Source organism: Engystomops pustulosus, chromosome 1, assembly GCF_040894005.1.
Source record: "Engystomops pustulosus chromosome 1, aEngPut4.maternal, whole genome shotgun sequence".
NCBI lineage: Eukaryota > Metazoa > Chordata > Amphibia > Anura > Leptodactylidae > Engystomops > Engystomops pustulosus.
Genome location: NC_092411.1, coordinates 184515679 through 184539933, shown reverse-complemented (window position 1 = coordinate 184539933; position 24255 = coordinate 184515679). Strand labels below are relative to the sequence as shown.

Here is a 24255-nt window from a genome sequence, read left to right as displayed (position 1 = left end):
ATAATCAAATAGTTTTCTTTATCAAATGTACATACATATGAAGTAGCGTGTATAAAAGGCTGACATAAATGCGATTTTCCTGCTTAAAAGCAAAGAAAACTTCCACCCCTGGACTTTTCTACTGTATGGTTCTACTATAACAAATGTAAATCACAAGAGGATTGTATTATAGGCTAAGTTCAATTTAGTGATCAGTTCAGGCCATTATTGGGATATTAAAAATAAGCCATTTTATAGATGCTCTTTGAGATTTCTCTTTAAATTGTAACTTAACACATTTAAAATACTAATGGCTAATACTAATAATATTACTAGATGAAGCTGGCAATTCCCACATACCTACATATGAGACCGCAAAAGTAATATTTTCACTGGCTAAAAGGAGTTCACTACAAAGAAAATTGAATTCATTTCATATTACAATAACATACATTTTAAAGAAAACACACAAGAAACTGGTTTATTTTTGCTATTGCAGAAAATTATACTAAAAGCAACATTCTAATTTGTAGCCTAAATACATAAAAAACATGAAAAGTTGTGCCTTGCTTTTGTTATTTTTCTTTTGGGTATCATTAATCCATTTTGGTTCCACTTCTAAACTTAGTGTAAAATTGTACATCTTGCATCTTGTTTATCTTCGAGATTACACGCTGAGGAAGAAACCTAAAAAGATATTAGGATTTAGAGCTCTATTTTAAAACCAATTCATTTTACCTGCCACCTTTTGGCTCAATTCACAGGCTACATATGAGAACTACAGAGCTGAATAGCTATTAAACATTAACATACTGCCCCACATTTAATCTGAAATGTTTACTTGCAAAACATTTGCTTGTTCCCAATCACAAGGTCTAAGCGCATGTGATCATGAGTAACTCCTCCCCATTGCCTTTGAATTGCATTATAAAATACAATTCAATTGCCACGTGTGAACGCAAAAAAGAAAATTAGTAAATTTAGTAAATGTGAACCTGTGTAGTGTTGATCTAACAACTAAGACGTAGGGTACATGGATATCTGCAGCTTCCCGCTGCGACTTCTAATCTTGACTCATCTCAATCAAAATATGACTGTACATTTTCAAATGACTTTGAAGGAGATTGTTTTATATATAAAATGGTAATATTTCACATTAAAGTCTTAACTTTAAAAATAAACTTTAAAAAACCTTTAAAAAATAGCTAAATTATTTCATACGCAACCTAAAGGGGCAGTAGTTTAATAGGGTAAAATCTGTTGACAGTGTCCCTTTCAGCAGTTTGTGTAAATCAGCTTTCCCTCCTGTACTCAGTTGACAGCTCAGAAATAAATAATGCTTCTAATGACTTAACTATTCACAGTCAGTCTCTGGGAAGAATTCTCTTTATAAACATCTCAATCTGGAGGTATGCTACAAGTCAATTATTAAAGGGGTATTCCCATCTGGGCATTCACATTTACTTTAATCCATTTGCCATATTTCATATATAAACATTTCTTCAATTGGATGTTATTAAAAAATGTTTCTGTGTGAAGATAATTTCTTATAAATGTAGTCATATGGTCCCATAGAAATAAGACTGTGTCCTTGGATACGGCCACCGCTGCTGGAGTGATTACACAAAGACATAAAGGGTGTTTGTATATAAAATGTCAGGGAGTTATTGCATGTCCCACAGCTGTTCTGTGGTAACGCTGAAGCCAGGTGATCAGACAGGGTTCAATAACGCTTGTCTGGCCACCACTGCCAGAGTGCGTGGTGGTCGTATCCGAGGAAGCTATCTTGTTTCTAAGGGACAACATGGCAACATTTATGAGAAATTATCTTAAAACAGGAACATCCACTTTAAGAAATGTTTACATATGGCAAATGAATTAAAATAACTAAAATAATTTCTTAACTCTCTTCTGTGTACAGGCGTGAGAAATCTTTAAGGAACACTTAATTATTTTTCTTACTTTGACAGTATCAAGTATGTTTTCACGGACGAAGGTACAAGAATCATCTTTTTATTGGTTAAGATACCATCCACAAAAGTCTTAGCAACATACTCTGGTTTTAGAACAGGCCATATTCTGAAAATAAGAGAGAAATAATGAGAAATGTAAAAATTAATTAAAGGAAATCTAACATAAAACGCATGACAAACGGGAGTACTCATAGATCCAGGCACTGTCTGTGATAATCTTCTTTTATTTGTTATCCATGTCCTCCTACCTTATAAAATCATATTTTATGCTAATGAGCCAGAGGGGCTCTGGTGGTGATTCCAGAGCCCCTCATCCCCCTTCTTCCTCTGCCTGTGTAATCTAGCAGCAGCAGGAAGTGCAGGGGAGACCAGCTCTGCTCATTGGGACAGCCTGTGAAATACCCACCAGAGCTTCTCTGGTTCATTAGCATAAAATATGATTGATTTTGATTGATATGCTTGATTTTGACATTTTCTTAACGTAAATATATGAAAAAATATATATTGTGGCTGCTGACACTAATAAAGATTTCAGCCAAATGATGGGAAACTTGAGTCGGAGCAGGGTACTTTGTTGTCTTATGCCTGCCCAGGTGGGTTCCTGGAACCTTCAGTACAATTCTTTAGATGATAAATCTGTACCAGTGTTCTATAAAAAAATATTATATAACTTTTACTAGAGAATACTCTGTGTATTTCAACTTACCTCACAGGAGTGGAAAAAGTGTCTATTGTATAATATTTTATGTTGGAGAAGGGAATTTGATTTGTGCAAGATTCTATAAAGTTATACACATTTTTTTAATAACCATAACACCCAGGATTACCTTAAAGCCATGGACTTTTAGTTTTAATTTTCAATTCAATGAATACACTTCGGGAAACCTTTGTCAGGTACTGTACAAGTCTTTCTAATGAAAGAAATTAACCAGCCCTGAAGAGTTGATTTCATTATGTAAATTACAAACTGAATTTATAGATTTAAATAAATAAATACAAAGTTTTCTTACCTAGTGCTTGGATTTTGGACGAATCCAGTGTTTACAAATACTGGACATAAGCAACTTGTCTTAATGCCATCTTTTCCAAGACTAGCAAGCTCTACAGTCAAACACTCATGAAATCCAACAGCACCAAATTTGCTGGCACTGAAAAAAAGCCAAATGTATTAAACTGCAAAAAGTGAGACAATTAGATCTTTAGAGGCTCAACCGCCCATTTTATTTAATTTAGCCATATTTTAGCCATACTTTCAACAGCAATAATCAAATAGAAATGTAGCTGCTGGCATCCTTGGATCATCACTAAAAATTAAAGTCAGGACAAGTTGTGCAACAACTAAGAGGCACCCCCACAGTCAAAAAAGAAAAACTGTGCTAACCAACTGGAATCCAAATAACACTATTGATTCCCATGTATAACAGGGTTTTAGATCCTTCTTCAGATACACAATCCATGTTTATCTGAAGAAGGTACTGACATAAAGTATAGAAAACAAAAAAAGTCTTATTTGGAACCCATTTGGCCTGCACGGCCTTCCTTTTTTTCCCCTTTCATTTCCAATGAGCGCAACTATTTCCTCGCTGTCCTGTTACTGGTTGTAAGATAACCGCCTATATTTGTTATCCATGACCTCCTTCTTAAATCAACTTTTAAAATTATGCTAATGAACCTCCTCCTGCTTCCTCTGCAGTGAGAACTTCCTGCACAAGAATCATATACACTGTATCCATTATAGTATATTTGTACAGAAAGTGCTACTATATACTATAAAATGCAGTGTAGTTTGCATCAGTGAGTGTGGATGAGTCTTGTAAGGTCTACGCTATGTTGCAGAGCCAATCCACAGAATGCTCTGATACCTGACAACTCTACCCTGCAGTGGTGAGCACTGCAAAGAGGATTGTAGAAGATGCACACCAGAGAAACAAGAGATCATACACACACTCATACAAATACATACATACTCATGTACACACAGACACACATACTTATATACATATATATTGCATACACATACTCATGTACTATGTACACAAATATACACACATACTCACACACATACATGTACATACAAATATACACCTATTATATATACTTTACACACATTTGATAAAGCTGATTACTGTAGCTCCTACCACTATTACTGCTACTACTACTACTACTGCATTGCTACTATGTCAATAGATAATGCACAATTTATACTTAACAACCATTGCTTTTTCACAGCATATCAATCTATCTGCACCAGAATTCTGGAGCAATTGTTTAAATGCAAGACACTGCAGGTTACAGATAGTATGCATTTTAATTGAAATGCATATGAGGCGGGGCTGAGGCCAGTCCCCGGTTTGCTTGCACTGTGTTTGTAAACATTAAAAATCAGAATCTTTAACCCGTTCAAAAAACGCAAAAACTCAAATCACCCCCCTTTCCCTAGAACTGATATAAATATAAATAAACAGTAAAAATCATAAACACATTAGGTATCTCCGCTTCCAAAAATGCCTGATCTATCAAAATATGATAACTGTTTTTCACTGCGTTTAATCCCGTAACGGAAAATCGCTCCGATCGCGGGTGTTAACCCCTTACACGCCGCGGTCAAACATGACCGCGGCGTGTAAGGGTGTTTGCGTTGTGGATCGGATCCCCCTTCGGATCCACTTCTGGGCAGCTCCGAGGACTGGCATGTGCCCCGGAGCTGCCCGGTCTCCATGGCAGCCAGACCCCTTCCGGGTCTGGCTGTAAACTGTCTGAGCATGCGCAAGCTTGCTCAGACAGTTTACACTGCTCTACAATAAAATAGTATTGTAGAGCAGTGTATTGAACTTAAACCAGTGATCAGAGCATCACTGGTTTAAGTTCAAGTATGTATAAGTAAAAATATGCAAAAACACTTAACACTACACATTATAATAAAAAACCCCGCATATTTGGTATTGCCGCGTCCGTAACAATCTGTATAATAAAACAGAATCGTTACTGGACCCGCACGGTACACGCCGTAGGAAAAAAACCGCAAAAACGTTCCGAAAAAAGATAATTTTTAATTATACCCTATCAAAAAATGCTCTAAAAAGTAATTTAAAAAATGTTATGCACTCCAAAATAAGCCCACTAAAAAGAACAACTCTTCTCGCAAAAAATAAGCCCCTAACCAGATTTGTCAGCCGAAAAATAAAAAAGTTATGCATATGAAAAGATGGTGATGCTAAAATGAACAAGATTTTCTCCAAATTGGTTTTTATTCAGTACAATTGAATAAAATACACAAAACCCCACATATTTGGTATCCCTGCGTCCGTAACAATCTGCATAATAAAACAGAATCGTTATTAGATCCGCAAAGTGAACCCCGTAAAAAACAAAACAAAAAAAAGCTCCAGAAAAAAGATCATTTTCAATTAATACCCTATAAAAATGCTCTAAAAAGGGATTTAAAAAATGTTATGCACTCTAAAATAAGACCACTAAAAAGAACAATCCTTCTAGCAAAAAATAAGCCCTTAAACAGATTTGTGAGGCAAAAAATAAAAAAGTTATGCATATGAAAGACGGTGATGCTAAAATTAACAACATTTTTGCCAAATTACTTTTTATGCAGTAAAAATGGGAAAAAAATAAAAAATCTATATAAATGAGGTCTTTTTGTAATCGTGGCGACCCATAGAATAAAAATAATATACTATTTTTATGGTATGGTAAACGGGCAAAAAAAAAACCCCATAAAAATCTTCCTGAAAAGTGATGATTTTCATTTCCTCCACCAACAAAGAGTTAATAAAATCTCACCAATTAGCCTATAGATTCCCCCAAATTACGTACCAGAAAAGTGCATCTCATGTGGCAAAAGAAATAAGCCCCTATAGGTCCACATTAAAAAAAAGAAAAAAATTATAGCCTGTACAATGTGACATAGAAAATCTGCTCTGGATGGCGCCTCCTTCCCTTCTATGCCCGGCCGTGCGCCCATACAGCAGGTTACCACCACATATAGAGTATCCGTGTACTCGGGAGAAATTGGGTAACAAACTTTGTGGAGCCTTTATTCATTTAATCCATTGTAAATGTTTAATTTTCCACCCAAAATGGGTGTATTGTGAAAAAATATTACAATTTGCAGACTGCACCGCCATTTTGTTTTAACCCCTATAAAACACGTAAAGCGTTAACAAACTTCTTAAAAGTGGTTTTTCATACGTTGAGGTGTGTAGTTTCCACAATGGGGTAATTTACGAGTCTCACTATTATTTAGGCCTCTCAGTGTCAATTAGAAGTTGAGCAGGTCCATCTAAATGCGGGTTTTGGTGATTTTACAAAAAATGTGAAAAATGATACCTAAATTCTGAGCCTTATAACATTCTAGTAAAATATGTGGAATCTTAAAAAAACATGCCAACATAAAGCAGACATTTGGGAAATGTAAGTTATGAATTTATTTGGGAGCTATGACTATCTGCATCAAAAGTAGAGAATTTAGAACGTTGAAAATAAAGAATTTTTCCAATTTTTTTCCAAATTTTGTTTTTTTTCATAACTAAACACAAAAGATATCATCCAAATTTTTAAACTAATTTGAAGTACAATGTGTCACGAGAAAACAATCTAAAAATCCCCTGGATATCTCATAGCGTTCCAAAGCTATAACCACTTATAGTGACACAGGTCAGATTTGAAGAATGGGGCCGCGTCCTTAAGGCCAAAATAGGCTGTGTCCCCTAGGGGTTAAATCCCTAATGGTAAAAAAGATTTTAGTCTCTTTATAAAAACAAAAGATGAAATTCTTATCTTATTATCTTATCTCTACCAGGAAACTCTATATGACAAATATGATTTTACAAAGAAATTCTTAATATTTGAGGTATGTTGTCACAGTATCACAGCACATTAAGAAATCAATTTTTTAATGATTTATGAGTTGTAGTTTTATAGTCATGTCATTAAAATAAAATTCAACTTACCAATAATCTACCAGGTATGTCAATCCAACATGACCACATACAGAAGCCACTGTAGCTATGTGACCATAATTTTTCTTCATCATTGCAGGCAAGAAAGATTTAGTAATCTTGAAAAGAAATAAAGACACACCTTTTTATATTTATTGTGTTTAATAGACATAAACAAGCATGTAGGACATTAAATCTCAAATTAAGAAGCATAGGTGATCAATTTGAGGTCAGGCCTCAAGCAAGTTACCATTTATTTGAGAATTATAGTCTCATCAGAATGCAATACAACTCCTCTGAAGGGAACCTGCTATTCAAATTAACCCACCCAAAATAGATACTAAATTAAAAACTGATTCAAAAGCATTGCCATTATCCCTAAATGGTTCCTTTTTATGGCTGCAATGTTAAAAAAAACAGGTTGGCTACTTAGATGCAACTCTGAGGTAAGTCTAGCCACTCATTATTCCCTGCACTGCCCTGTCTCTTTGTTCCTGATTGACAGATCTCACTGCTACTACCAAATGAAGAGTAACACTAACTATGTTAAATTTCCGTATTGGCACTTTTCAATATGTAAGCAGGTTTGCGGTTGTAGTTTGGGCACTTGGCCTCTAAAACGTTTGCCATCACTGCCCTAGTATATATGTATCCAAGCACATGCCCCCAATATCTATGAAAGGAAACACATGCCCACAGTATGTATCTAAGCCAGCACATGCCCCATTATACCTGTAAGCCAGCAAATGCCTCCAGTATATATGTAGGCCAGCTCATGCCCTAGTATATACGTATCCCTGCACACTTTCCCAGTATATACTTATCTCAGCACATGCCCCCAGTATATATGTAAGCCATCACATACCCCCAGTAAATAGGTAGCCCAGCACATACTCCCAGTATATCTGTAAGCCAGCACATTCCTCCAGTATACAGTGGTCGGCAAAAGTATTGCCACCCCTACAATTCTGTCAGGCAATACTTGTTTTCTTCCAGAAAATTATTGCAATCACAAATTCTTTGGTATTAATATCTTCATTTATTTTACACAGAAGAGAAAAAAAAATCAAACCATTGATCATTTTACACAAAACTCATCAGCCTAATATTTGGTAGCACAACCTTTAGACAAAATAACTGCGAACAACCGCTTCCGGTAACCATCAATGAGTTTCTTACAATGCTCTGCTGGAATTTTAGACCATTCTCCAAACTGCTCCAGGTCCCTGAGATGTGAAGGCACCTTCTCCAAACTGCCATTTTGACATCTCTCCACGGGTGTTCTATGGGACTCAGGTCTGGATTTATTGCTGGCCACTTTAGAAGTCTCCAGTGCTTTCTCTCAGACTATTTTCTAGTGCTTTTTGAAGTGTGTTTTGGGTCATTGTCCTGCTGGAAGACCTGTGACCTCTGAAGGAGACCCAGCTTTCTCACACTGTTTTGTGTAGTCTTCAGACTTCATAATGCCATGCACATGGTCAAGCAGTCCAGTGCCAGTGGCAGCAAAGTAACCCAAAAAACATCAGGGAACCTCCGCCATGTTTGACTGTAGGGACCGTGTTCTTTTCTTTGAAGGCCTCTTCTTTTTCCTGTAAACTCTATGTTGATGCCTTTTCCCAAAAAGCTCTACTTTAGCCTCATCTTACCAGAGAACATTCTCCCAAAACGTTTTAGGCTTTCTAAGGTAAGTTTTGTCAAACTCCAGCCTGGCTTTCCTGTGTAAGAAGTGGCTTCTTGAACTTGTTTGGATGTTAGTTGAGGTTCTTTATCCACCATCTGCACAATCTGGGGTTGAAATCTCTTTGATTTTTCTTTTCCGTCCACATCTCGAGAGGTTAACCACGGTGCAATAGGCTTTAAACTTCTTGATGACACTGCCCACAGTAGACACAGGAACATTCGGGTCTTTGGAGCTGGACTTGAGATTGTTTATGCTTCCTCACAATTTTGATTCTCAAGTCCTCAGACAATTCTTTGGTCTTTTTTCTTTTCTCCAAGATCAATGTGGTACACACAAGGATACAGGCAGGGGCGGACTGGCCATAAGACCCACCGGGAGAAATCCCGGTGGGCCGATTGGTTTCGGGCCAGTCCGGGGCCGGTCCTCTACTGGTGGGGCCGGTGCAAAATTAAAAACACATGAAACTCACCTTTCCGACGCCCCGACACTGCGCCCCTACCTGATCCAGTCCGGCCGCAGTGACAGCTCCGTACGGGCCGGCGTCGCACAGACCATGACGTCGGCAAGCGGCTGACGTCATGGTCTGTGCGACGCCGGCGCGTACGGAGCTGTCACCGCGGCCGGACTAGATCAGGTAGGGAAGCAGCGTCGGGGCGTCGGAAAGGTGAGTTTCATGTGTTTTATTTTTATGTACTGGACTGGGCTGGCTGTATACGGGGGGCTGCTGTATACGGGGGGCTGCTGTATACGGGGGCTGCAGTATACGGGGTGCTGTTGTATACAGGGGGCTGCTGTATACAGGGGGCTGATGTATACAGGGGGCTGCTGTATAGAGGGGTGACCGACTGGCTGTCTGGCTGTATACACTGGGGCAGGGGCTGTATATACTGGGGCAGGGGCTGTCTGGCTATATACACTGGGGCTGGGGCTGGCAGGCTATATACACTGGGGCAGGGGCTGGCAGGCTATATACACTGGGGCAGGGGCTGGCAGGCTATATACACTGGGGCAGGGGCTGTCTGGCTATATACACCGGGGGCAGGGGCTGTCTGGCTATATACACCGGGGGCAGGGGCTGTCAAGCTATATACATAGGGGGCAGTATTATAGTAGTTATATTCTTGTACATAGGGGACAGTATTATAGTAGTTATATTCTTGTACATAGGGGACAGTATTATAGTAGTTATATTCTTGTACATAGGGGGCAGTATTATAGTAGTTATATTCTTGTACATAGGGAGCAGTATTATAGTAGTTATATTCTTGTACATAGGGGGCAGTATTATAGTAGTATATTCTTGTACATAGGGGAAGTATTATAGTAGTTATATTCCTGTACATAGGGGGCAGTATTATAGTAGTTATATTCCTGTACATAGGGGGCAGTATTATAGTAGTTATATTCTTGTACATAGTGGGCAGTATTATAGTAGTTATATTCCTGTACATAGAGGGCAGTATTATAGTAGTTATATTCTTGTACATAGAGGGCAGTATTATAGTAGTTATATTCTTGTACATAGAGGGCAGTATTCTAGTAGTTATATTCTTGTACATAGTGGGCAGTATTATAGTAGTTATATTCTTGTACATAGAGGGCAGTATTCTAGTAGTTATATTCCTGTACATAGGGGGGCAGTATTATAGTAGTTATATTCCTGTACATAGGGGGTAGTATTATATTAGTAATATTCCTGTACATAGGGGGCAGTATTATAGTAGTTATATTCTTGTACATAGGGGGCAGTATTATAGTAGTTATATTCTTGTACATAGGAGGCAGTATTATAGTAGTTATATTCCTGTACATAGGGGGCAGTATTATAGTAGTTATATTCTTGTACATAGGGGGCAGTATTATAGTAGTTATATCCTTGTACACAGGGGGCAGTATTATAGTAGGTATATTCTTGTACACAGGGGGCAGTATTACAATATATTTTACTTGGGGCAGTATTATAGTAGTTACATTCTTGTTTATCAGAGTATGTTTTAGTGTACATATATGGCAGTATTAAGTTGTGTGCTCTTAAAATAGAAGTGTTATTCATTTACAAGGAGGCAGAATGAGTCTCTGCAGTGTACATGTTGATTTACACCATCTATAAACAGTTTTTATGGAGTTTAGTAACTCCACCCACATCACAAGGCCACACCCACTTGTTTTGACCCCACCCACTGAATGGGGCCACTTTTACAGTTTTTTCCAGGGCCACTTTAAATTCCCAGTCCGCCCCTGGATACAGGACAGAGGTTGAGTCAACTTTAATCCATTTCAACTGGCTGCAAGTGTGATTTAGTTATTGCCACCACCTGTTAGGTGCCACAGGTATGTTACAGGTGCTGTTAATTACACAAATTAGAGAAGCATCACATGATCTTTCTAACAGTGCCAATACTTTTGTCCACCCCCTTTTTTATGTTTGGTGTGGAATTATATCCAATTTGTCTTTTTGACAATTCTTTTTGTGGTTTTCCATAGAAGACAAATTAAATGAAGATAATAATACCAAATAATTTCTGAATGCAATAATTTTTTGGAAAAAGATGAGTATTATCTGACAGAATTGCAGGGGTGCCAATACTTTTGGCACCAGCACATGCTCCCAGTATGTATGTACGTATTCTGGGACATCACCCCAGTATATATGTAAGCCAGCACATGCCCCCAGTATTGGGGATATTTATCAGAAAATAAAAGGGAGGAAAAAATTAATGAGGGGTAGTTTATATTGACATGTTGAATTAGGGGGGTATTATATGGGTCATTAGGAGGGTTTGGCCACAGGAAGGGGCATTAAACTATGTGGGGGCCATTAAGGTCGATATTACACTATGTTTGGGGGTGGAGCAAAAGCCGGACAATGGGTATGGTTTCTGAAAAAAGGGAGGGACTTTTTGTCCCTCTTTCTCTGGCCGAAACAGTTGGGAGGTATGGACATTGCTGACCATAAAATGGCTATTGATGGAGAGTCATGTCATCCTATCTGTCCATAAATAATTGCCCTGCCCAGATCTTATGATAGTTTTCAGGAATATAAAATTAAGGACCAGGTGGGCGATTGTTTATGGACCAATAGAGATCACATGAAACCATTTTATGGGCAGGAATGTCTGGCTGATTAGGCAAAAGATAGGAGGCTTCACTTGTCATATCAAGAAAGCGGTGCAGAACTTTTAATAGATGAATATTGGTAAAATAACCAATATATTGTCCCTCAAGCTTACACACACATTACAAAAAGCATCATTGAAAGTGGCCAGCCCCTTCAAATGTGATTCGCTAAACAGAACATTACAACTTATTTATCAGCTTAATCCTGGATTTAAACATGTGCTAGAGACTCTTTGTTGATTGAAGGGATTAGTCAATAACATTATTACTACTAACCCAGAAATGAGCAAGAATGTTAACGTCAAATGTCTTCTCAATTTGATGATCCTGTAGTTCCAAAAATTCAACACCAAACACCACTCCTGCATTATTTATAAGAATATCCACATCTCCAATGGTTGTCTTGACCTTTATAATATTATAAAAACAGGTTATTCATTATGAAGGCATAATAGCAGAACTATATTAACAAAAACTAAAGATAAATATCAACCTCTTCAGCTGCAGCATAAATCTCATTCCTTTTGCTGCAGTCTACCACAAATGTAAAAGTCTTAGCTCCTAGTTTTCTGCATTCTTCTGCCGTTTCCTCTATTCCATCCTGCAAAAGAAGTTGTAATATATGTTTAAAGGTACAATTAAATAAAACTCTGAAAACATTTATGCAATCAGTAAATTCAGCAAGGGTTGGTGCCTAAGGTGCAACCTGACTACACATATTGAGGTCCACAGTTTAGACTGGTTCTCTCCATGATTTTTAGCACAGGATCTGCAGAAAACCCTGATGGTGGGCACATGAGAAATATATATAATTAACTTATAAAAATAACACCTATATTAAAAACACTAAAAACCCAGGGTAAAAAAAAAATCTTACAACCATCAACCCACTCACAATGGTCCAAATAGAGTGTAAGGCAGATAAGTAAAAATACAGAGTATGCATCAGTATTGGGTTAAGTATAACAATACCAATAGTAATACGAGGTCACTTACTGTGACTAAAGATATAACCAAAAAAACCTGGAGTATAAGTCCTAATAAATGTCTCCTTGTGTTCCTCTTGTGAAAAATGAGAACTAAAACAAAAGTTCTATGTTTATATTTTTTGTTAAGTGTAGATACAAGGTATCAGACCCATATTTAGTTAACAAATACTTCAGCACAAATACATCAGCACAACCAAACTTACTACAAAAACAGTTTTCCAAAGAATAGAACTGATATGAGAAAAAGTGTAGTTAATGTTTCACTTTTATTAAATACTAATTAAAAATGGGGAATATAACCCCTGAACGTTCGAGGTACTATTAAGCAGTGCATTCCACGCTAAAAATTAAGTCACCACTTTAATACATGTATATTCTCGTGTTGGGACAAAGAGCTAAGCTAATGTGTCCCCAAAAATATTTTTAGATTATTTAATATTATTAGCTTGCCCAGAAAAATAAGGGTTCTCCCTTATATCTTGTGAAAGGGCGGGATTCTAATAGTGGGATAGGGAAAGGAAAGGGTTGTATGTGGTGATTTATTTGTAACACAGCCAGCTTATCATTGTGTATGTATTGACACTAGGTTTACAACATTTTTACACAGATTGTGCTGTTCAACTCCATACACATAAGCCTTTATTTATCTGATTTGCAAACAAGGCTATATGGAGTGATTTAGCTCACTTGTCCTTGTGTTTATATTAACATTTAGATTTGCAACATTGTAACATAGATCATGCTGCTAGACTTCACACACATCAGGCTGGTTGCAGACAACGATGTTAGGCTACATTCACACTAACGTATGGGGGACGTATATACGGCAGATATACGTCCCCCATAGGCAGCAATGGGCGCACGGCACCCTACGGGAGCGGTTCCGTACCCGGAAAAAAGATAGGACCTGTCCTATCTTTTCCTGTAATACGGCGCTGTGCGCCATAGGTTGCTATGGAGAGGGGCGGGGGTGAGCTGCGCTCACCTCTTCCTCCTCTCCCCGTGCACTGCCGTTGCCCGCTACGGTACGGGCAGGCAACGGCAGTGTGAATATAGCCTTAGAGTGCAGCATTGTCTATGATGAAGATTTCTTCCACTGCTATGGGGCACAGCTCCTGTCTTGCTGCTGACTCCATGTCTCTCTACAAAAGCACAGTCCGTTTGCGATCTAGATCGGAGTGGTCGGCTGTGTCTATGTACCACAGAGGATTTGTCCGCAACCAGTGTAACATTAGGTAAGCGATATCCCTAAATTGTGAGTCCCCATATTACAGTGTGAGTGATCGTCTAGACCCGCATTTCACTGAGTAAACTCAGCTTCTTCTGGGGTCTTCTTCTCAGTGAATAATATTAAATAATCTAAAAATATTTTTGGGGGACACATTAGCTTAGCCCTTTGTCCCAACACGGGAATATACCTGTATTAAAGTGGTGACTTAATTTTTAGCTGTTATGTCTGCATTTTTAATGAGTATTTAATAAAAGTGAAGCATTAACTACACTCACACCTTCCCTTCTTTCCTTGTCTCCCCTTTATTTTTTTTTTACCACATATACACTAATAGACCAGATTTCATAACTACAGAGCATAACAGATTTCATAACTTCCGGAGTCCCGGAAGAAGCCATAAGTTGGCGAAACTCGAGTCGGGCAGACAACGCTGAACGTGCATGAGACTCTATGAGATTTTATAAGGACTTTTTTTAATAGAAAAGTTTGTGAGTATAATATTAAAGAAACCTTTTTTTCCCAAAAAGAGATTGTGTTGCACTACTGGACCAAAGCGGAACGGAAAGTGCTGCAGTGGAGTTCCCGAGTCGGAAGGACCGGAGGTCTGCACAGCCACACACTGTACACCGCTAGCGCAACAACGGGATCCACAAGAGCGCCACACAGAGGGAGTGCACGGAGACTTTATTTTATTCATCTTAACCTGATTTAAGGTATTGTATACCCTGTTTACTGCAATCTTCTCTGAATGGTGTAGATGCCTGAGGAAAAACCAATAGACTGTTTTATCGGACCATAAGGAATACTGGACCTCTATTCCACTTACACATTTCCTCTTTGCGCCGTCATAATTAGCTGACAACTGGTTAATCTTTTCCAATAATTTTTATCTTTTACCTTTGATTTCACATCTCATTTGGGGTAAAATTGTTTTAGCCACGTTTGCTTTCAAATAATGTATGCTTCCCATTTGCATCGCAATTAAGTAACTTTTTGTTTATTTAAATGTAATGTAAACTTTATGTGAACAGAACAGCATAATTAAACACAATGGGGATTATGCGGCCTGCAGCCGCATTTTCATCGGGTTTCTCAACTTTTCAGGGATCGCGCCGTGGATTGTGTCGCATGTGATCGGATTTTGGCGCATTTAACATTTAAATTGTGTTGCGAGCCAAGCACTTACATGCACCGGGAAGAGAAAGGTGAACTCCGCCAGACCTGATCAGGGAAGCGACAGATGCAGGATATCGGGTCCATGCTCGTAGTGAAGCGTGGCTGCTGTGAATTCTCCTCCGGGAACGCACCTCGGGGATTGCGCAGGGACTGGTAAGTAAATCTGCCCCAATGTGTGAACACACCATCTTGAAGGGGCATTGCTAACTTCTTAAAGTTTTTTTTTTTTTAGTTAGTTGAGTTTGCACATGATTTTCATTGGTACCATTAAGGGGTATGGGTGACTTTTAAATAAAGTTTTATCAAGCTTCTTTGGAGATGAGGTGACAAACGCATATCATTTTTACGCAATTTGTAAGGGATTTCGAGACATGGATTATGGCAATTCCTAAGAATTACTACAAACTTATGTTGCAAATAACCATCTCTTGGAAACTTTAAATAATGATTATTATATAATAACACGAGTATATGAATAAGGGAGAAAAGCAAATAGGAAGGTGGAAAAGGGAGTTTTATAGGAACACCCCCATATTGTTTTCATCATTGAGCCCTAATGCTCCGTGGGCTCCACTCTTATTATCCACCATGCCTCTCTCCTTAGTCATTTCTTCTTTCTATCCCCTTCATGTGCTGGTACAGATACTTGTTCTAACCCTGCAACGGACAGTGCATCAGAATTGCCTTTGTGTGCCACTTTAACATGTTCTATCAATCGCAGAGCCCTTTTTCCGTTGCCAATGGAACTTTTATGCTCTCTAAAATGAGTGAATAGTGATCTTACAAGTTTTTAAGGGTATTTTTGAGTTTTACTTTTATAATTTTATATATTTTTTCACTATTTCATCACTTTTTTTTAATTTTGTCCTGGGAGGGTACTGGAAAGGAGGATATTCTAATCCCACCTGAATACAATGCAATACTAGGGTATTGTACAAACATTTTTGAAAGAATGACTCATTCATCGCTTCCCTTCTAGAGAGAGGGGCAAAGTGCATACAAGTCACTGCAGGTTTTCAAACCTCCAGTTGTATTAACATTAGCACATAAACTGTGTGTAGGAGTTTTGTGATGTAGATTTCAATAGCCAAGCCTCTATCTGTAATTTTCTTATCACCAGGCACAATATCAAGTGTTTTTAAAGACTACAAATAGGTCTGCTAAGTTTATATGCCTATATTTGACAAATAGGTCATCAATATGAATTTAGTGCTGGCGCTACACCTGTAAATTACTTTTCTGGCTAAAATGTATGATTTTATCAGTTTTCTGCTTCCACATTCCATGAGCCATAACTTTATCAGTACAGCTTATACAAACTCACTTTTTTGTGAGAAAACTTATATTATGGTAACTTAATTGTATAGGTTGTTACATTTTTCAGCAAGTCCCATTAAGGATAAATAATTTTCAATTTATCTAGTGGACTTGAACTTACAGACTTGAACTTACTTACTAGACCAGTACAGTGTCCCAATGTTCACTTTACTGCTGACAAATAATCAATCCTTTGTACAAGGATAAGCTAAATAAATATTGTGAATGCATGATTTGTAATGTTTAATGCTGGCATGGCTTGGAAGACTCACACAGTTATGTGTGGTTTCTTTGGCCTTTTCTGGCAGTGCAAAAGTACATGACATTTAAAAGATACTTTACACCAGCTAATTTTGAGCCAGTTATTTTGCAATAAAACACGTTGTTTCCTAATCTTATTAACCGCTTTCTAACCAGGACTTAAAAGGCTTTAATAAGTGGGGCATTTTTAGTGAATTTTCATATTATTGGTCAAAGGGTACATTCAGGCAGCCGTCTATGGGGATGGGGATACGTACCCATAGACGGCAATGGCAGTTGGGCATCAGTATGGTGCCTCATTCCGCGCTGCACACAGGGAAAAGAGAGTGCATGCTCTATCTTTCCCTGTGTGTGCGGCCGTGCGCCGCTTTTCTCTATGGAGGGGGAAGGGGTCAACTCCTCTCCAGCACACAGCGGTACGCCCTAAGGCAGTAAGCTATTGATCCCTGTTGTATCACAGGTTTTAATGTATTGGCATCCTGAGTTCACCAATTCAATAGAAAGATGGTCGAGAAATTTGGATTGTAGCTTCACTCCACGGTCCCCTGAAGAGGAAGAATCAGCGGACTCAGAGCAGGAGCTCCAATGACAATCCATCTCTATCCACACCTTCTTACTCCCCCTGTAGTCCTGGCAGCCAAGGATGTCGCTTTAAAATAGCGCTGAGCATGGCACGTCCTGCTCTGTCTTAGATCACAGGAGAAAGCCGGCAAACTCTGTGTTGGGGTGAAGGCCTGGATGCCCACAGAAAGGGCTCTGTGTGCCACCTCTGGCACCCATGCCATAGGTTTGCTACCACTGCCCTAAGGGTACAGCCGGGGCGGGCATCCACAGCATAGGACCTAACTTGCTGATCAGTGGGGGTTTCAGATATATTAACTAGATAAATTGAAAAACCCCTTTAAGGGCCTTGTTTTCATTTTTAGTTTTTTTGGGAGAAAAATATATATTTCTGTATATACAGTATATGTTTTTTTAGTTTTCAAATTAACTCAAAATGAATATTCTATGTTTTGATGTATAATATTTATAGTCTTGGGCAAACGGGTTGACTATAGCAATGTTTTTGAATTGTATTAGATATTTTAATATTTTAAATGTATATTAATATGTTCTGTGTGTGTGTTTTACCTTATCTGTGCCCCATAAGGTCATAAAAAAAACCAGGGGGGACATTTCCATAGTTTTATTTTTCTAATTTCTATTTTTTTTTCACTTTTAAGTTTTCACCTGTAACTGGGGCATCAATAAGAGTCCCAGTTACAGGGATAATGACAACTGTGGGGATTAATGTCTGATTAGAGCTGCAGCTCTGATTAACCCCTGCAGACCTGGCAACCATGAGACTGCTAGGTCTATAGATCTGGCTGATATTTCAGAGCTATGCAGTGAAGAAATCCCTAAGGAAAAGGCTGTTTGTTACTGCTTCTGCCTTCTCCTTAGGGATTCCAACTGTGTCTGACATTTCAGGAGCCAAGCCAGACTTGCCGGATGATCATAAACTTGAACTTGAATTACTACAGTATAGTTTTAAAATGATGATCATTAACCTGCAGGTAAAAAACCTGCTTTAAGACATGTCACCTTATTGCCGTGTAAATTTGCTTCTGGACTTCAAAAACTTTAAGGGTTTGTCCAGACAGTAAAAACCATGACAGCTTTCTTCCAAAAATAGCGCTATAAGTGACCATGGTCTGTGGCGGTAATGTGGTTTCGTTGTAGATACATAAATGAACCCTAGTTGCAATATCATGCACTATCCATGGACAGGGAAATTGTGAAGAAAGCAGCTAAGTTTATCAATGTTCAGACAACTCTTTTATCCCTGGTGCAATCACAGGGTTAACAAATGTGTATATGTCTTAATACATTTACAAAAATTAAAAGATTGTGCACAATTTTTTTTTTATTTTGCCATCTTCTGGTGCTAATAACTTTTTCATACTTTGGTGTACAGAGGTGTGGGTCGTGTCATTTTTTGTGACTTTTGATGATGCTTTCAATGCTTCTCTTTTTAGGACTGTACTGCCTTTTGATCAGTTTTTATTGAATGTTTTAGATTTTTTAGAATGGCAAAAAAGTGCCATTTTCAACTTCGAACTGTTACGAGCTTCTATTTTAATAGATCGGGCATTTTGGGACGCAGCAATACCTAATGTGTCTATGATTTTTACTATTTATTTTGATATGACTTCTAAGGCATAGGCTTTTCAATGCACAACCAGGCTTTGCTTGATGAAAATAATCCCAAAGGAGTTTATTTTGAAAAGTCCTTGTATAACATAATATGTTAAATAAACACCAGGCTCTTGTAGTTCCACAGATCAGCAGAAGGCAAACCACAAATCTCCACAATCATAATCCCCCAGATTGCTGGTCAGTGACACCTTTTATACAATTGAAATATCCACAATTCTCTGCAGCTTCCCCAATAAAACACCAGTGCTGCTGCTGGCCTGCCTCTTATAAGGTCAGGGCAGACCCACCATGCTGCAGGTAAGTAGAACAGAACATATATTACATAGTATATTACATAACTTTACATTGTAACCGCACATTCCCTGGTTTTGGTACACAGCTTCCAGGTGGTAATACTAGACAGAAGGGAATAGAGCATTAGGTGGCCGGCCTAATGAGAGAAGTAGAGTAAGAAGTCATTCACACTCATGAACACAGAAGTTTACCAAACCAGGAAACTAATGTACCACAACCAGAGTTACAGAAAAACTGTTTTCGATACTACAAAAAAATATGCGTTTTCTTCACAGCTGGCTTATGCGGGATTGGGCACGCTGTGGTCATGGTGCCTTGTATTGGGTCCGGAGGACGCGCCTACAGCCTGGCAGGTCTCTAGCAAGTGGTGAGTGCAAGAAAAGTGGTGGGAGAGGCTGATGAAGGAGGTTTCTCCCTGGGGCGACCCCTGAGGTGTATATAGTAATTCCTGGGTTATGGAGGATGTGGAGCCCGTGATAGTGAAGTAGCCTGATTCAGGGATCACACGGAGGCACATTGTGCAAATCTACTCACAGTTCTTTATTTGAACTGGAACAGCAGGCAACGGCCTAACTTCAACAGCAGGTTCAGCAGAGCTGGAGAGCTGGTAGGAGATATCTGGTCCGCAGGAAGGGTTGCTCACAGCCTGGTAGTAACTTCAGGCTAGGCTGGGGAAGATTGATCTGAGTACAGACAGTGGACCTCTGCTGTAGCCTAGTCTCCTGACTGAGTATAGGTGTCAGGCAATGGCCTGAGACACTTCTGCTTCCTGGTAGTGTGTCTGGGTGGCAGCTCTGCAGGGGCTGCACACTGGACTTGCTTCTCAAATGCTTACTAAACCCTCGGCCCACAAGGGGTTTTTATACTCCTCTAGTGAGGTGGCAGCACTCTCCAAATAGCTTCAGGTTGGGCTGGTAGGGATGGAACAAAGTCCTGATCTCTTCTGACTGGCCAAGGTGTCAGGCAGTTGTTGGGAACGATGTGTATACAACACTTTCCCACTGTGATAGAAAAGATGAAGACAAAAGGAGCGCTCTCCTTGTGTATTGAATGATGACCAGTGCATTTCTCCTAAGATGTGAGCCAACTCTCACCTAGTTCCACACAATGATAGGCATATAGGATAGTGTAATAAGAATCCCGGCAGCTGTCTACGAGTAGTCACGTCTTCCGCATTCCAGGGTCACTGGTGGACAGCTTCCAGGGTCACTGGAATTGCACAGCTTATACATTACTTATAAATTCCTCTAACTGTCCCAGATACTATTTTTTAGAAGCTCATGGCGATTTATGGGTTCTTCAATGGTTTAATTTACAATCAAGAATTTATTTTATTTTTCCCTTAATTTAGTAATACCGAGGGCACAGATACAGTATAAGTAAACTCTTACCTAGTTCTCTGTAACTGTAACTACAATCCCCAAATTCCCTTGTTATATTTTTACTCCACATACTTTCTGTATCAATTCTTCACAGTTTTATAGATTTCTGTTTGCTTTTTTTCAACAGGAAACTTCATTGTTTATTTCCCGAGAATAAAAAGTGATCATGGTCATGTGAATACTGAATACTTTGAGTTCTGAACAGTTTTTATCCTCAGTAATTAAACAATAAAGCCAATGACAGCAAGCATAGATCTAGAAAACTGTGAGCAATTGATACAGAAAGTATAATGGAAAATCGTATTACACAAAAATTATTAATTATTTGGTAAAAGTGTACTATCCCTTTAAGCTTTAATTCTTCCAATTGTACAACACTGAAAACATGCTCAAATATCATTCTTCAGTAATCTTAATCAGGATTGAGTGATATTTGAGACAATCAGGGATTATAAGTAAAAAAAAATACTTAAACAGTGTGATTTTCTGTGTGAAGTTTATACATGAGCTGATAAATATACGTCTTTTTGATCCATGTTAACGTTTTTAGGGAAGTAAATATTTTGTGCTGATTAAAAAAATGAATAACCTGCCCCAAAATATATTACATATTCACTAAGTAATACAAATTATTGGAATATCTTTTACCCAGCCCCTCTCTAGGGGCAGTGGTAATGGCTAACGGCCACTTACTTCAGAATAATGCAAAGGCAACACCAAATAGAAATGAAGGTATGATGTTATAATCTATGATATGATATGGCACCATAGCATATAGGCTGCCGTGTTTTGCTCAAATCTATGAAAAAAGCCTATGAAAGTGTAAGTTCCTGTATGTTCTTAAAGAAGGTGTTCACTTTCAGCAAATAATCGATATGGCTTGTGCAAGAAAAAGTTATACAAGTTTCCAATATACTTTCTGTATCAATTCCTCATGGTTTTCTAGAACTCTGCTTGCTGTCATCCTGTAAGAAGCTTCTATGTTTATTTCAGTCGGATAGAAATCTGTTCATGGTCTTGTGATGTCACACAGGTGCACGTCTTGTTAATATCACAGAAAGTAAATCAGAGCTGTGTGCTATAATGAGCCGTACTCCTACGTGACCATGGACAGATTTCTATCCACTGGAAGTAAACATAAAAACTTCCTACAGAATGACAGCAGAGAGCCAGAAAACCATTATAAATTGATACAGAGAGTATATAGTAATATTGTATAACTTTTCCAAAACATATAATTTATTTGCTGAAAGTGGACAACCGCTTTAACTATTAACATAAATGTACTAATACATTATAAGTAAATACCTGAGGAAGACTCCTGAAACTTTCCTATTAGGCGGACAATTAGGGTGCTGTCACACGGTGCATTCTTCGTCAGTTCTTGCACTGAAAACACATGCATTTTTGCATGTTTCCCATCCGTTTGGCTGGTAAACATGCAAAAAAGCATGCATTTTAAAACACATCTGTTTTTAGCATGTTTAAAAAAACACCAAAAACGTATCAAGCACTGACAAAGAACGCACTGTGTGACAGCACCCTTGGTTAATCTCTTTAGGAATGGCTGAAAAAGAGAAACAACTATTCAGGTTAGACGTCTGTAACTATGAAATAATTATTATAGATAGCCTTCATTTTTAAGTTTACTTAGGTCCCTTCTACACTTGTGGTTTTACGCGTGCTTTTGATGCACAGAACTTGCATTGCACTCTGACCCATTGTAATCAATGTGCCTTTTCAGACTTGCATTTTCTTTCACGCACACATGCACTTTTTTAGCGCGCGTTTAAATCTCGGCATGCTCTACTTTTGCAAGTCACTTTTGTGAAAAACGCACCATACAAGTCTATGGAGACACCTCAAACACGCATTGCACTCAGAGACGCATGCAAGTGCAAAGCGTTTTTCACGCATCAATTGCCATAGAAAAGATAGAGCTCAGTCCTGAGTCCTACGCATTGAAATTGAATTGAAAATACATTGAAAACATGCATGAAACAAACTCTGAACACTGAACAAACTCTGACTGAAAACTGATTGAACTATGATGAAAAATGTCAGTTTTTCACTGACCAAACCCTTATTAGACTTATATGCCTACAGGTGAAGACTTCTTAAACATAAGTAATAGTAAAAAGTAGTAGATAGTGCACATATTTGTAAGACAGAAAACATACAAGAAAAATATGTACCTTGTTGATATCCCATAAAATAAGAATACTCTGCAATTTGGCAAATTCAAGGGCAGTTAGTCGTCCAATGCCATGACCAGATCCAGTGATCAAGACAATATCTCCACTAACAGATTTTCTTTTCACTGGCATACACAGTTTGATGAGCTCCTCTATGTAGGAATAGATTGCAAGTAAAAAAAGAGATATATACTCGAGGATGACTTTCATGTTTCCTCTTGAACTGTAGACTAAAAAATGTGCTCGTCAAGAGGTGCTTGGAGCTGCACTCAACCTCTATTGAGTAAACTTGAGATGGTGCCAACATGTTAGAGCAGCCAGGCACACCGTGTGATAACATTAGTCAACAGACACTGAAATAATCAGGTTCTTGAAAAAAACTGCAAATCAATCAAATGAAAAATCATAGGTAAAGGAACTGATATACGGTAGTCTGTGATAATTAAACAGCCTCTTATTAAATGTATTGGTAAAATTACATGGATATAACTTATCTTTATGACTACATGTTCTTAGCCTTATGCAATAAAAGAATCATTCTATTTTAACTGGTTCACCATCACCCGCCGTGTATTCACGGCGGCGGTCTGGTCCCCCTGCATGGAGAGGGCTCACGGGCTGAGCCCTCTCCATAGCCAGTAAGTCTTTGCTGCATATGTAGCCTCAAAAAGATGGAGGCGCATGGGCTCCCCATGACGTCATCGGTGAGCGGCGATCCGTCTCCATGGTAGCCTCGGGTCTTCATTTTAACCCCTTCATTACAATGTGCTGATAGCACATTGTATTGAATGAGGAGGAAAATCCCCATATACTGCCATACTGTAGTATGGCAGTATATGATAGGATCGATCAGACAACCTAGGGTTAAAGTACCCTAGGGAGTCTGAAAAATAGTAAAAATAAAAATAAAAAAAAGTTTAAAAAAAAATATTATAATAAAAAAGCCTAAAAATTCAAATCACCCCCCTTTCCCTAGAACTGACATAAATCTAAATAAACAGTAAAAATCATGAACACATTAGGTATCGACGCGTCCGAAAATGCCCGATCTATCAAAATATATTAACGGTTTTTCAATGTGTTTAACCCCGTAACTGAAAATAGCGCCCAAAGTCGAAAATGGCACTTTTTTGCCATTTTGAAAAATTAAAAAAAAAATCTATAAAAAGTTATCAAAAGGTGATCATACAGTCCTAAAAATGATATCATTGAAAATATTATCAAATGTCGCAAAAAATGACACCACCCACAGCTCCGTACACCAAAGTAGGTTTGAAATTTTTGTAAATGTATGAAAACATTATAAAACCTATACAATCCCCGTGATCGTACCGACTAGAGATGAGCGAGCACTAAAATGCTCGGGTACTCGTTGTTCGAGACGAACTTTTCCCGATGCTCGAGTGCTCGTCTCGAATAACGAGCCCCATTGAAGTCAATGGGAGACTCGAGCATTTTTCAAGGGGACCAAGGCTCTGCACAGGGAAGCTTGGCCAAACACCTGGAAAC

At 38.4% G+C, this 24255-nt stretch overlaps 1 protein-coding gene across 1 annotated transcript; it reads right to left on the bottom strand.

Annotated features, from left to right (window-relative positions):
- LOC140069269 (17-beta-hydroxysteroid dehydrogenase 13-like) lies at window positions 1-23008 on the bottom strand. Its single transcript, XM_072114756.1, has 7 exons — window positions 22747-23008; window positions 12196-12303; window positions 11979-12110; window positions 6917-7023; window positions 2963-3100; window positions 1942-2058; window positions 1-666 (listed from the first exon to the last, which is right to left on the bottom strand). The coding sequence occupies exons 1-7, from the start codon at window positions 22954-22956 to the stop codon at window positions 576-578; spliced, it is 903 nt and encodes a 300-aa protein (XP_071970857.1). The 5' UTR covers window positions 22957-23008; the 3' UTR covers window positions 1-575.
- Between the last annotated feature and the right edge of the window lie 1247 nt (window positions 23009-24255).

Bases quoted from the DNA above. Each gene is read 5' to 3' on its own strand.
- LOC140069269 (XM_072114756.1), bottom strand. From the start codon at position 22,956: ATGAAAGTCATCCTCGAGTATATATCTCTTTTTTTACTTGCAATCTAT. The intron at 2,059-2,962 runs GTAAGAAAACTT...TCTTATTTTCAG, and splicing joins GTCCAAAATCCAAGCACTAG to AATATGGCCTGTTCTAAAAC. The intron at 667-1,941 runs GTAAGAAAAATA...ATATCTTTTTAG, and splicing joins ACATACTTGATACTGTCAAA to GTTTCTTCCTCAGCGTGTAA.